This window comes from Calypte anna, chromosome 9 (genome assembly GCF_003957555.1).
Source record: "Calypte anna isolate BGI_N300 chromosome 9, bCalAnn1_v1.p, whole genome shotgun sequence".
NCBI classification, from domain to species: Eukaryota; Metazoa; Chordata; class Aves; order Apodiformes; family Trochilidae; genus Calypte; species Calypte anna.
Window position 1 is genome coordinate 12,795,580 of NC_044255.1, and position 15,617 is coordinate 12,811,196.

General features: G+C 35.5%; 1 protein-coding gene across 6 annotated transcripts in view; it reads right to left on the minus strand.

The window, feature by feature from the left end:
- DLG1 (discs large MAGUK scaffold protein 1) overlaps positions 1 to 15,617 on the minus strand; it is a 144,863-nt gene that overhangs the window by 15,617 nt on the left and 113,629 nt on the right. For 3 of the 6 annotated variants that reach the window (XM_030455935.1, XM_030455940.1, XM_030455938.1), the window contains 4 exons: positions 10,871 to 10,985; positions 7,370 to 7,546; positions 6,519 to 6,588; positions 1,319 to 1,418 (listed from right to left, as the gene is read on the minus strand). In XM_030455935.1, the coding sequence (XP_030311795.1) occupies positions 1,319 to 1,418; positions 6,519 to 6,588; positions 7,370 to 7,546; positions 10,871 to 10,985 (462 nt within the window). Of the gene's footprint in view, positions 1 to 583; positions 618 to 1,318; positions 1,419 to 6,518; positions 6,589 to 7,369; positions 7,547 to 10,870; positions 10,986 to 15,617 lie in introns of all 6 variants that reach the window. The other 3 variants (XM_030455937.1, XM_030455939.1, XM_030455936.1) reach the window with 2 other exon arrangements.

Sequence of the window (15,617 nt, forward strand, 5' to 3'; positions counted from 1 at the left end):
ATACAAAAAAAGCTTATGTGTCTCCTCTATTAGCTATCCCTCTACCTGGTGTATAAGCATCGTAAGAGTTGAAATAAATCAGATGGAAAAACTCTCTTGGCATTGTTAATCCAGTGTTCCTTGCTTGTTTAAGTAGCTGTAAACTTCAGTCACCTAGGTAGAGGACTGGAAAATGCTGAAATTGAAACTAGTTGAAGTAATAGGCCAGTGGTTGTACTAGTACTGTAAAAAGCCATAGGTTATTTTTAAATAAATAAAAACACATTGACAAGATTAAAATGACATTTAAAAACAATTACCAAATTCAAAAACATAGTACTATTAAGGACAAATAAGTAAGTGCTGGTAAGCTTCTGAAGAACAAAAGAAAATCTAATGTGATAGTCACATGAACTTAAAGCAGCACGTTCCTGAAAGCAAAAACCTCTGTAACACTACAAACTAGAAAAAGCTGATGGAACATTTTTAGAATCAACCTCCTCATGCCAGAAGAGCACCAGTCTCAAAGAGATCTGTTAAAAAAAAAAAGTAGTAATTTTTCAGATGGAGGTTAAAATAACTTGGGAGTATTTTGATCACTTACTCAGGCCTTTTGATCCCATGTCGTCAGGGACCTCCTGCAGAGTAGTCCCCAGAGGGCAAGCAATAAAAAGACAATCACAAAGAAAATAATAGTCAGTAATATATAAAACTGGCGCTACGATAGGAGACAGTTCCCAGAACATCACAGGGGAAGATAAGTCTACAGGATTTGACCTGACTGGCACGTGAAGTGTAATCAGTGATGGAAGCCGCAGAGAATGCAGTTTGTAGCAGACCTGGTCTGAAGTAGTTGAAAAGTTGAAACTGCTTTTTGAAAAGACACTTTTTTAATCAGTGCTGGCAACAATGATGAAAATCAAAGTAACCTCTCTTCATTAGGAAAATAAAATTAGAATTGAATGACTTTGAAGAAAACAGTCTGAAGGGACTAATTTGAGAAGCTGATAAGCTCTGTTATGTTCTCGTTGCTGCGCACATTCTTTCAATGATTGAGGAACCACTTGAGAGGTCTGGAAGGCCGTTACGTCCTCCAGTTACACACAGAGTGTTGTTACTCAACAGTATTACCCAGTTTATTTTAAACTGGGGTACTCCTGGGTTAATTTTTATTTTAACAGCAAGCGGTTTCATTGATTTTGGAGATTCACTTGTCATTGGCACCTCAAGCTCAATTATCCTGTTGCAGCTCATGAAACTGTCTCCATGGTAACACCCTACTGCAATCTAGCAGGCCCTTCTACTGTGCTTTGCTCTCCATTGAATGCCACATACTTACGGTCAATATCACTGGTTTCCTGCTCACTCTGGTCCTTGTTCTTGTAGAAGGGAAATTTTCGGGAAAAGAGGTTCTTTTTACGCTTGTCATTGAATGACTGCTGAAGAAGAAAAGGAGGGGCAAAACAAAGGATGTCTAATGTCTGTGTGAACAAAGGCCCAGAGCAGCAGCTTTGTGGAAGCTGACTCCTATAACCACATTATGCAGTGCATGTTTTTGTTTAATACTGTCTTCTTAGCTTATTAAAAATAGATCATGGCTTTGCTCACTCCCTCCGTATTTCACATGCTTACTATTGAGAGAACTGTCAGGCCCGTCCATCCTATACGGTCTGACATCTATTTCACAAATTTAAGTAGTGTAAAAAGATGTGAAAAAGTAGGCTGCTATAATATGGCCAAATTATAATTAACTCAAAATCAATTAAATCACTGATATTAGCTTATATGGGGGCTACAGTATTAAAAAAAAAATAAAACAACAAAAAAAAGTTGAAGTTTTACACATGCTTTTGCAAAAAGCTGACATCATAACAGCACACCAGAAGTATGTGCCAGTGTTACCCTACTTCCAAAGGCAAAACTGTAAATACTTTGGTAAATAACCTATTATACAGTAAAGAAAAATGGAAGTTAAAAGCTGACATTTTACCGAATGCTAATATGATAAAAAACTAAGCAACAGAGAAAGAGGAAAAAAGGAAAAAGAAATATGCCTAGTTACAATATCCAAATAACTAAAAAACCCCCTCCAAACTAAAAACCAAACTGTACTTCTTTTAAGCTTTCATAAATGCAATTCATTGCAAGTTCACTGAAAAAAATTATTTTGCTGTACCTAATTCTGCATCCCAGTATCAACTTTTTAAAGATACAAATGGATTTCATTTATTTATTGTGGCAATTATTTTTCAAGGGCACAATTATAGAGATTTATCACATGAAAAACCCTGTATATCCAAGGATAAAGAAGATCAGCAACTTTTGATATTAACTGCTTGTGTTGCTGAAGAATTTCTGCTCTGTTGCTACAAAAATTTCTAGCTACCTATATAGCTATATATATCCACATATTTGCATATAAACTAATATTGTGCTCCTTGTCTAAGTGATGAAGAGCATCAATGTAATTTCTTTCTTACATAGGTATGTCTACAAGTTTAATTATCACATAATTTAGTAATAACTGTCACATCTGCTGCTGAAGACATTATGTGACTATAACATCTTTAATTTATTGTTCTAAGTCAATAAAGAAATTGAATGACTAAATCCATCAGTAACATTCTTATTGCAATTGTGACCAGAATTAAAACTAATACAGCTAATTTCAGGCCTCCTGAAATTTTGTTTAGTCTTTAGGCCTACGTGAATCACCTAAGCAGTTTTGTGGAGATGTGTATTTGCCATGTTTTTGTCATTTGGTCTGCAGAAACCCCAGTAAGGGAAGAATGGCAAAAGTAAGAAAACGCCCAACTTGATTTTGAGACCCTATTCTGCAGGGGGACCATTCCTATGCCAAGCAGAGCCCATGTGCAGCAGGGAGTAATAAAATTTCCACAGAACAATCTTTCAAAAGCTACTTTAAAAATACCAAACCCAAACATTTTCAGTTAATACATTAAAAACTGCTCTTTCTAAAATCTGGAGCATTTAACAGGAAATTGCTTCTCCTTCAGCCACCATAAGCTCATCTTCCTTTGTTAAGTGCAATACAGTGGCAGATAGATATGTTATCTTTTCTACCAGCATTACATTTGGAATGAAATATAGTTCTAATTAGGGTTTAAATAGGACAAAGATTTTTCAAACAATGACCCAGCTTCTTTGGCACAACTACAATTCAAGCATTTAGCCTTCCTAAAGAGAGTGCACATAGTGCACAACACAAGCTGCGTCCTGCTACAGAATTAACAATCCTTAAGGCCATCTGTTTTAATGCAGACTTGCCTGGCAATATCAGACAGTGAAACATCCTGTGATTAGCATTGTTTGTAAAAAAAATACTTAAAACTATCAGGTGTTAAAGAGACACATGGTACTGTGGGAGCACAACTGGTGGCATTGAGCTCTGGAAATAGCAATACTGTGTTAAGTAGGGAATCCATAAACCTTTAATTGGCTGGCATCTGTGTTCAACTACAACTGTCATTCCACTGAAATATTTGGTAAATTATCAACCTGACATATGGACAAAAGAACTGGTTTCAAGCCAACCATAGGCTTGCAGGAGCAATATTGGCACGGGCAAGGTTTTCAGTCATGGTTCTCCTGACCTACTTCACCGGAAGCCAACAAGGCACTGCAACTGCTTTCTCATAACCAGAAAGATAAGAAAGATTAATGTAATCTATAGATAACAGGGCAACAAAGAAGTATGCCCTGATTAAATCTCTGCTGAATATACTCAAAAATCCTATAACAGGAATTTCAGAAAGTGGAAGTCTCACACCTATTTGTTGGTCCCATCTGGAAAAGCTCCTTAGTTTGGACAAAAGAACAGGGGAAATAAATATAACAGAGATAAAATGGTGAAGTTTAACTGAGGCGGTCAGACTGCAATTTGCTTATACACTCAGTAATTTTAAAATAGTGGCTGATATCATTTCATAAAATATGCATTGCATTTCATAAAAAATTATATGCATTTCATAAAACATAATGAGGTTTTCCACTTTAATTTTGAAAATATTTCATAATAGCATAATTTTAACTACCTGTACAGTACATTGTACTGAATTTGCACTAAGCTTCATATACTGCATGTATAATGGTCAGAGTCAGTTCCATTGCCAATAAATAAATAAGTAAAAAAGTAATATTACACTGATTTTGTGTAAAAGATTAGCCAAATGATTATTTCTAAAAGATAATATGATTATAAAAAGCTAGAGAGAATTTATTAGTTGCAGATGCATAGTAATTGTATTAAAGTTTTCAAAAGCCCACTGCAAATCATAAACAGGCATCATAAGCAAGAATATATTAAAACAGAAGCAGCACAGTGAGACAAATGTGCATATGAAAGGAACAAACAAGTTAAAAAATAAACAATTTCTATTCTGTTTTCTAGCTTTCCTTAAAATGAAAGGAAAATGGATTTTAATGTTTGACATCACTAGGGTTATTCTTTAATGTACAAATGTGAAGGATTTTACAAAGTTGTTATTTCATCCTGCCCATGGAGTATTATCATATACAGACACAGGAAGGCACACAGTCCATGATGACATGTACTGGGAAAATGATCATCATGTCAAACACAGGAAGAATACTTCAAGGAAAAATGTAATGTTAAAACATTTCCAGCTGAAGCAAAAGACTGTGAAGAGTGTAAGCATGTTTGCAAAATGAGATGTTACTAAAGAAAAAGAACTGCAGTTCTGTATCAATGGCAAGCGTAGTTGCTTTTCCACTCAGTATTCCATGCACATCTTGGTGCTATGTTAGGTACACAGTGACTGTCCACTAACTCTGCTATTGTCAAAATGCTACTTCAAATACAACATTAATTGGGTTAACTGTCTGCAGTTGATTGGTAGACAAATTACAAAACCATGCAATTATCTTCCAAAGAATATGGTAACATTCAAAAAATTGATGTAATTAAAATAATCTAACCCACTTAAGTAATTTACTTTCTGTTACTTCTAAAAACCTAACTCAAATTATAAAATGGTCAACTTAAAATTACCACATCATCTGATAACATTTTATTCCAATACCAAGATTAGAATGTACCAAACCAGAAAAAAATTGCAAATAATTCAGTGAATCCTCAAGACAGTACTGTAATTGTTAATCAGAAAATAACTAGAGATAATGATTTCCTTTAAAACAAATATTTGTAGGAAAAACATGAAATTTTCTTCATTAATAAACTAAACTAAAACCTTTGCCATGTAACAGAGGGATGCACACATGAATCTGAGAGTCTTTAAAGTGTAAATTGCTACACTATCAGGATAACGTATTGAAGCTTTAATACTTTATATATGTTATTTCTCAAGTTATTATAATATTGTAACTGAAATAAATTACTAAAAGGAATCTTTTGGGTCTACAATAATGACTGATTAAGGTTACAGCATTAGTGGTATTAAAAAAATAATCACTATTCAAGAAATTTCATTTTAAATTTTAAAAAATTACAATATATTGCTACTTCAGAAGACCTGTTACATCTAAAATGCATACACTTATGTCTTGAAATTACTAGTTGTAGACTATTGGTAGAAATTATAAAGCTGGGAAACTGCCACATTTCAAAATTACCAAAACACTGCAAAAAAGCCTCACCCTTAAAATCATAAAAAGTGGCTGCTTTACAATTACGAAGCTGCTACAATTTCAGATACAAACATTGCCATTACTATTTAAGCAGCTGCCCAGCTTTCTGACCACTCATTCCCATCACAGGTACTGAGAAGGGGATTGCATATCACACAGAGAGCTGCACCAAGAGATTGTCTAAAATTAAAACCAGGATTTCTTTCAGCCTGGGTTATTTTTCTTCTGCATTGGTTGACTGGTTCATTTAAGCACAGCTACATCAGTACTTATGCCAGTAGAGAGTGGTGCTGAGAAAAAACATCTGCCAGATGGCGACAGATTCTGGTCAGTAATGGTGCTAGCCTTGAATTTCTGTTGGTCTCTGTCCTTGAATGAAATTCCGTAAAGCTTCCACAGCTGTAGTTGTAATAGTGAAGATACTTTATTCTGTGAATAACTGTGCATATGGTACAACCTCATTTCAACACAGGGATCCTGTTGAGCTTTACTTCCTTGTTTGCTAGATGAATTTTTTAAAAAACTTGAAAAAATAAACAGTTTTGCTGAAAATTGGTAGCAAGCCCTTTCCCCAGCAGAGGAGTCCAGGAGTCCAATCCGTACTAAAGGACTAAACTGCTTTATGAACAGCACTTGCCATCCTGTTAGAAATAGCACTATTCGTTGTGTTTAGTACCTATGACTCCAATAACAATACAGTATTAATGATACAACATATTTCCAAGCTAATTCTTCAAACAATTTGCTGTGTTTTGGCAATTGAAGTTTGCTTTGGTGCTCAGAATTATTTATTTCTATCTGACAGAATTTAATCTTTTAATTAAAAGCTGAAACCGAGTCTGCATACATAAAACCACTGAAAAATTTTACCATTCACAGTGCCAGGTGTAATTAACACTTCATTAACTCACCCCTTTATCTCCTCTTGCTTTGGAGTTGAATTTCACTGTCTTTAAACGGGCTCGTTCTTTTTTCTCAACTCTACCACAAAAACATACACAAAAATGGTAAATCAGCAATATGCTCAGAACTTCAATTTACTACTTGTTACAACCTATGCATATAGGTATACCTTTACTGGTACAAATATAGATTGCTGATGACACCTTCAGACAATGGAAGCCTACTAATGGAAAACTGTTTTGGAAAAGAAGGGTATTATTCCTCAAGTGCTGAGCTGTGAGGGTATGGAAGTATTCTGTGAGTATATTGGTTTAATAAATCTGGAAGACGCAAATGACAAAGTGAACAGCCTCAATTACTAGAAACCAGCAGATATTAAGATTCAGTCCACTTGGTCTCTTACTTGTGTCTTTAGTATGACAACAAACACCTCACTTCCATTTACTGTGGCCATGAAAGAAAGGCTTGCCAGTTTTCCAGGTTTTGGGTAGAAAGAACTCATGATAGCGTCATGATTAGACTAAAATTCACATTGCACATTTTCATACATAATTGGTGCAATGTTATTAAACCTACAACTAATATTGTTAAAGCCATAATTCTCTTACAGTGAGAACAGAATGCTGGCTCTGGACCGCCTTACTCAACTTCAATATCCAATTCCTTGGGCTAAATAGGATTTTAACAAACTTCTCAGTCAGTTATCAGAAACCCACTACAGGTTTTTTTAAATAGCAAAAAAAAAAAGTGTCTGATGTGGTACAAAAGTAACACCAAAGAGCAAAGCACATACAATTTATGGATTAGCTGCATCTGCTCTTTAATAGCAGACATCTCAAGTCAATGAATTATGACATACCTGCGTTTGCTTGGGATAACTCCAATTTCGTCACTTTCTCCATCTGGAGTTACCTGCCGTGCTTGCCACCATTCATCATCAGAAGCATTAATGACATGAAGAATGTCTCCAAATTTGAAGTTCAATCCTTGACTTGGAAGGCCACTATCTTTAGTCTTGTCATAGTCAAAGAGAGCTCTACACCACAAAGAAAAAAGTAAATGTTGAAAAAGAATAAACCAGGAGGTATAAATAGTACAAATGTATAAAATAGTATAAATGTGTTCATAAGTGACTGCATCATTATGACAGCTGCCTAAAACAAGAATGAGGAATGCTCTCTCATGCACACACAGAGAATATGTAGCACAGTATCCACAGCCCCTTGTAATGAGAACAAGCTTCATCCAGAGCAAACCTCTGTAAAAGGAAAAATTTCCAAAAAGCCCACAGAAGGTGCTTTCTGAAATTCAAACGAGCACTCTGCACAGAGCTGGTTACATGTCATCATAGAAGAAAAGGCAAACAAACATTTGAAGCACTTGACACTGTCAAAAGTTATGTAAATTACATTATTTTGTATCAAGTTATAAATTGGAATTATTTTAGTATATAAAAATAACATCATTCTTAAAAATAAAAGTCAGTATCCTGCTTATAGGGTTGGCAGGAGACAAAAACCTTAGAAATATTATCTGAACACAACTTTACCACTGTAGGACCAGAGGCAAAGAATCTTATGTGCATTCTTCTGAAAAATTCCCAACAATTTCAAGAAAATCATGTTTTCAGATAATAGGAACTAGCAGTACCTGAACACCAGCTGTATGGCTACAGTTTTATAATTATTTATTTTGCCAGCAAAGATAGTTGTGTGAGTCCACTGCCACCTATACCTGCATTCATGCCTGCTTTGTACTCATTACTCACCTTCCTTACTTGTGAAAGCACAAATGTATGATAAGGCCATACTGTGTTCCATACTATGGAACTGATATGGGTTAAAATTAATTTCTTTTCTCCCTGTTGAACCATTTTATATCTGGACACAGCACAATAAAGGGTTTAGTGGGGATGTAGAAATGAGATTAAAACAGGAGCCTCTTACTGAGCTGTAAGACATACTCCTAAGATTATGCCCTATAATGGAATCTCATTTTACATTTGAAAAGGTGCATGAACCTCACCTATGTGAAATGAAATGTGCCTGTGTTACACAGGCCAAAAAAATCAACTTTTTTCATCTGCAAGCTCACATGCTTGTCAGCAATGCACTTTCGAAACGATCCCTTACCTCAACTTAGAGACCTGATATTAAGTCCTAAAAACAGTTAACTAGATTACTTCATTTACAATTCTACAGAAACTGAAGTTGTTTCTTTCAAGAGTCTTATGCTTCAAAGCCAAAAAATTAATGGCTGTGTAAACATTCCCAAAATGTTCTTCACAGGCAGACAATTCATATAGAAATTCAATTATGGGAACGCAATGATGTATCCGATTTATCTTCTACTTTGTTACTATGATTTGGAGAATTCATGAGAGATTGTTAGAGTATTTTAATTTGATAGGCTTTCTACAATTGTGGTTGAAAGCCTATAAACATTTCACTGTTGGATTTACCGTTAAATTCAGCATTATATGATAACTGTATTCCCTGAAGGCATATTAAAAAAAACCCTACAGAAAAGAAAGACAGCTTCAGTTACAAAAACTGTACAATTAGAAGTGCAGAATGATCATATCAGAATGACTTATAATAAGGAATAAGCTGGATCACTACCATGTTCAGTCTTCAGCAATATGTAAAAATATTCATAAAACTTATTTCATTGAGATCACAATTACATCAGAAACAAGACAGAACAGCTGTGACCCCATCCTGTGTATACCAAGTTGCCTACCAGTCTTTGGCATCTTTTGGTGTGATGACAAGATAAGATCTCAAAAGCCCCAGCGGCACCCTCTGTTAAGAGATGTGGGTGGAAAAGAACTTTTCCTGAGCAATTTTTTGCATTTTACATTTTGTTTCTGACTTGAAATCTGAGAAACTCTGATAAATCTGATAACTGAGTCTCAAAAAACTTTCTTGGAAAGGGATTTATCAGTCTCCCTGAATCTGGAGAAGGCTGAATTTTCTGCAGCTGGCAAAGTTAAACACTTGACCTGAATCATTCACAGGTAAAAATTTCCATCAGTGGAATAAAAGCTACCTTAATGCAAAATGCTTGTCAGGAGCTTATAATTCCAGACCAATATGTAAACGTGATCATAAACTCTTGAAAACCTAATCAGGCTATAGCTAGCTGACAAAATAAAAGCATTTACAATTTTTTAGGCCTAGTTACATGATGAGGGCTAAAGTGGTATATCTTTGGAATCTACCAAAAGGAAGAAAATGTCACCACAATATTCATATGTATCTGTGGAAATTCTAAGACAAGTTTAACTGTGATATTAAGCACTCATTCTCAGCATATAAGGGCATCTTGCTCAGAAATTTAGGCCTGACCCTCCCAAATATTTAAGGCTGAAAAAGTACAAAACCACAACAGGTAAAAACCTAAGGGCTACATGTTACAGTTAATCTAGACAGTAGCTCTGTGTCAGTAATTTGTTAACACTTGTTTCAAAGCTTTCAGAAATAGGTTGCAAAGGCATGAATAAACAGTAGCATCTGCTTCAGATGGGAAAAGTAAATATCACCTGCACCTGTGATTTTAGCAGATAAAGGCTGTTACATCCTAGAACATTTTAAACCAAGTTTAACTCCGGAACCAGCACTACTCAAGTCTTATCTGCCCTACTAAAATGTTCTGGCCCCCACCAAGAGGCTACTGCTGTCTTTTTTTTTCCAATCCAGAGATGAGCTTATTCGGGGAAAACAAAAATCAAATTCTTTTAGCAAACCTTTTAGCCACATTCCATACTTTATCCCTTATACATACATTGTCCCTTATCAGTACGTGTGGGGTGCAGCAATCAGCTGTCATACTAATGAGTTGCACTTCGCCACAATTACCTGGTGAAACCACCTGTTTTCTCAACTGCTTCATGCTCTTTCATACTTCCACTTACTTTAGCCTCCTTTAATTCTATATTAATAAATTACTGTAGAATATTCAGTTTATTTGCTGTGATGTATTTATTCACTCTCTAGTTTACTGTGGAAAATACTCTAAAACAAAATTGTACAGGAGATAGAAATAATATTTCTTAACATGTTGAGAACACAACTAAAGTTTTTAACTCAGACTAAACAAGAGTGAATATTAAGAGTATGTTCAAAAACCAGAAACTGAAATAAGCAAGTTGTTAAGACTTTACATGTATTGACCTAAAGAACAAATGCATGATTTTGCAATTTTCTGAGAGGTAGGACAAAAAGCAAGTAACAGCATCACTCTGCGAAGTTCACACAGGGTTCTCAGGGCTAGTACATAAGTTTACAGCTACACAGAAATACTAAGTCTAAAAAAAGCAGAAAAACACACAAGCAACACTAGAAAAAAAGACAGTTACCTGACATATAGGGATCTTTTCTGGCTGGTTCGCAAAGATCCTGATCCTGAACTAATGCTACTGTTCATCATCTGCTCCCGTAAATCATGTATTTTAGCTTCAAAGCGACTGTATTCTGTAAGAAAGGGAGGCATTGCAATTAATTTACTCTGAACTTCAGTAATTAAATTACTTACAAAAATACTGAAAACCTCAGAAAAAGCATTTTCTACAGATTTTTTAATACGAGGAGAAAATCTGTCAAATACAAACATATTTATTAAGCACTATTTTGTGTTTAAAACCTATGTGAAGTTTTACATTTATAAATTTTAACTGAAATAAAAATGGAAATAACTGCAATTAGACAAAGTAATTAAGCAGAAATATATACCCATTATAAAGATGTTGGTTTTAATCTATAGTTCACAGCAACTACGGGAATGATGTTTTTTAAATAGTATGACATGGAAATGAAAAGTATCTGAAAAAAATACTGAGAATTTTAAATTACTGGACTTGTATTAGATGAAGAAATTAGCACTACAAGGTAGTAAATATGTAGAACATTTTCTGAATACGACAATGTTCCCATGGAAGCTTAGGAAAGGAAAGGGAAAAAAAGAACACTTGTGAAAAGCATTAGAGATTCAAACTCCCTCTATAGAATTATGTGCAATGGTAATCCTGGAAAAACGGATTGTGTTCTTAAGCAGCACTGGGTACTAATATAACTAAACTAAATGCATTTGATTTTAGCTACAAAGGCAGGCAACAAAATAAGAATAGCTTCTTCAGAACAAACATTTCCTGAAGTGAGGTACTTACATATTGTCAGCATAAAATATGAATTCAAAACAAGTAAGTTTTTCCTTCAGTTGACTAGTTTGGACTTCAGGATGAAGAGATTCACTTGTAAAACCTTTCTAGGTAAAGGAAATGTTCTGCAGCCACCACCTTCAGCAGGGACCACGTGATGCCAGATTACAATAAGTCAACCCTGGGAGAGCCAGGGTGTGCACAGGCAGCAGCTGCTGAATGTGCTGCTCTTCCTAACAGCACCCTTATTCCCTCCAGGCATTGAATTTACTCAGGAAATGCAAGACTGACAAAAAGGGCAAATGCAAAAATCTTGAGGAAATATCTAAACTGCCAGTCACTTAAATATCATGAACCATTTTTCGTTACATTCTGTAGCACTTTCTTCCCACACACTCATTGGATAGGGAGCACCAAGGCTTACAGAGTAACCAGAGAAGAAGAAGAAAAAAATCAGTTGCAGAAGAATATTATGTGAACTAGTTCCTGCTATAGCACTTCATTTATCAAGGTAACTATAAATCTGATATTCTAGCAATAGCAACTTCAATTAACCCTGTCTAGACTGTGACAATAAGAATTGTCTCTTAAATCATCCTCACTTTTCTACTTCAGAACCAAAAGCTGGTAGTTTTAAGATAGTATCCTAGTTTTCAAGGGAAAACTAAGTGCATATTGCAAATGAAGTCCAGATCAAATAACTTACCAGCACTAAATCACACTCACGAGATATATTGACAAAGAAAGAAATACATTTTTTCTAACACTGCCATAGATATTACCAATACAAAAAGAACTTAAGATTAAAGGATGGTAACCTAAGAAGAATGTGAGAAAATGTCTTTTAGAAAACTTTTAAATGGATGAGGGTAGATTTAGATTAGACATGAGGAAGAAATTCTTCACCCTGAGGGTGATGAGATACTGGCACAGGTTGCCCAAAGAGGTTGTGAATGCTCCCTTCCTGGAGTGCTGAAGGACAGACTGGATGGGCCTTTGAGCAACCTGGTCTAGTTGAAGGTGTCCCTGACCATGCAGAGGGATTGGAACTGGATGATTTTTAAGGTCCCTTCCAACCCAAATCATTCTATGATTCTATGATATGATATCCCTTAGGGGAAGAACACAGATGCAGAAGCAGAATAGTCTTCCCCAGCTCTCCTCATTCTGCACTGGATGGCCTTGGGCAAGTCACCTCATTTTACTAATTTATACCTGAGAAATTATCTTTTAAGCCTGTTTCTTGGATGTTTTGGCAGATCAAAGGTCTAAATTTCAAACATACTACAGGAATGCTAGCTAGCATTTCACACAGATTTTTTAATGCCCACTCTATGAAAGGAAGAATTTTCTTGTGCCACAGTCTTTTCAGTACTGACAATACCTGCAGTTCTTTGAAATAGCTACCAGAAAAGGCTACAAATTTCCATTAAGAAAGTATTGTGTCACCTCTTGGAAAACTCAGATTTCCTTCTATGCAGCATATAGTATGTAGAGAGTTAACAGGAGAGGCTATTCCTTGCTACTGCTTAACTCTATCCTGTGTATCATCTTCAGGTGGCTGGTTTTCTACTTTTCTGAGGTAATTTAGTTTTTATCATCAGAATTCCTGGAAAGTGTGTGCTGTATGAGTGACAGGGACACCTGGAGGAGTTAGAAGGAGAATAATTTCTACATAGAAGCTTCTGCCATACCAATAAAGCAAAAAAAGAAACTAAATGGGCTGGGACTGAGGCGGCTCTATGTTGAAAAGGAAAGGATGCCAAGAGCTGTCATATTTAGGAAAAGCTTAAACACTGCACAGATGGGATCTGGTAAGCTCTGACACAGAGCAAGCTAAATATTCAAGTTACATTCATTTCACAGCAGGTTTTGAGAGAAACAGGACAGATAGAAATCTCAGTATCATTGGGTTTGGAACTGAAAAGTACACAGGATTTCAGTTTTAGAAAAAGAAAGTTTGGTATTAGATACAGTGGTACTGAAACTAGTTCTGAAGGTGGAAAATATAACAGCAGGACTCTTGATAGCACCAGTGAAGCAACTTTGATACCCAAAGCATCAGCACCCTTTCCCCATTGACTAATCAGGCTGGGTTCAACTTTGACATTACAAAGTGTCAGCTCTGCTAATCTGTCTAGGAGAAGGTATATTTCTATTTCTATCATTGAGAAGAGCTGAGTATCAACTAGAACCTTCAAGAGCCAATAGCTGGTAGCAAGACTGAAGATTTGTATCTGAGATGTGTGTTTATTAAATGCAATCCATACAAAATGCCTTTTTTTTTTTAATTACAGAAGCAAATACTTAAGGATGAGAACTAGGCAAGCACAGTGATACCCTTCCTTCATGTGCTCTCCCATCCTCCACTGTTTTCAGTGTTCAGAGAATTTCACTGTATGCTTAAATAACTTATTTCACTCAGTTAATCATCACAAAATTCTCTCAAATAGAGAACTGCTTTCTTTACAATTTCATTCTCTCTTCTGGTGAATGCATAATATTACATATACAGTATATGACAAAAGTGATCATATTTTTCCCTGTAAATCACAGTGAACAGCACAATAAAATTCCATATGGTTAAGTGTGATGAAGCCTTATTTAAAGTTTTGTAGTGCACTGCAGAAGTTTTATTTTGCCACTTCAGCATTCTAGAAATTTGGAGCTGTAACAGACATAATGAATAACCAAGAAAGCAGTGTGTCTTTTTTAAGAGGAAATTAAGAACTTGTCTGAGATGCAATATGGCTGATCTCTTGTCAAAGGCAATCAGGGTAACTACAAAGAAAGGACATAAGCTAGTTATATGAAAGGGCAAAACTGACTAAGTGGAGTAGGATAGGAACTCCATCTACATTTCCAATTTCCACAAGCATCATAACAATGACAATCTGAAACAATATCTTAATAAAAACTATGGTGGTACAAGAACCTCCTCCATCCTTTGGAATTAAATTTAAAAACTGAACCTAAACCACACAATTCAAACTCTGAATCCTTTAAGGTAATAAGAATCTGAAACCTGATTCATATACAACAGCAATGAATGGGACTTCAGATCTCTTCTAATGTTCTGAATTTTAGGAAAGCTGTCAATGCTATATATCAAATAAAGGGCAATAGGACAGAAGACTAACATGAAAAGCAAAAAAGTTTCTCAAAGTTTCCAAAATGTTTAGAGGCTGGGAGGGCATACTGTCATAAAATAGAACTTGAGAAAGTGCAAGCATCTGCTGCTCTAATCAATGGCATTTATCCAACAGTACCCCCCCATCATCAAAGAAATAAAAAACCCCAAAGCCTACTCCGATTTACACATAATCAGTAGTTAAGAACATTGGATAGATACATGTGGACTCAAGTCTAAGTTCAAGATGGATAAGCAGATGGCACAAAACTAGAATAAATCTGGTCTATTTCCAATCTGTAAGTATTGCACAGCATTAAACAAAAGGGGTGGGGGGAAGGGAGAAGAAGATTAGGAAATTCTGGAAGATTCCTTTGCTCCTAAGCTATTAAAATAATTATACCTAGAAAACAGTAAAGTTTTCAATATCAGTGTTTACTTTAGAAGAAACTGCAACTTCAGAAAAGGAGCTTGAGCAGTGAAACTCTCCTGGACTGCCACTCTGGTGTGCAACAAGATGACAGTGAAAAACACAGATACATAGTGAATACTCTTTAGAGGCTGGGAAAGAGGAAAAAGACCCACAATAAAAAATAATTTATTCTAGAATGCATGTTCTTTTGTTAGAAGAATGTTACAAGGGATGGAAAATTCAGCAAATAGCACAGAAGGAAAAGCAACTAATGGAAAAACGGATGTGTGCACAGATGGCAGCACAGCACTAAGAAGCTGTAAGTAAGAGATTCTTTCAGATCCTGAACCCACGAAGAGCTGAAAAAGTTCACTTCTATTAAAAAAAAAAAAAAGAATGTCCCTTGC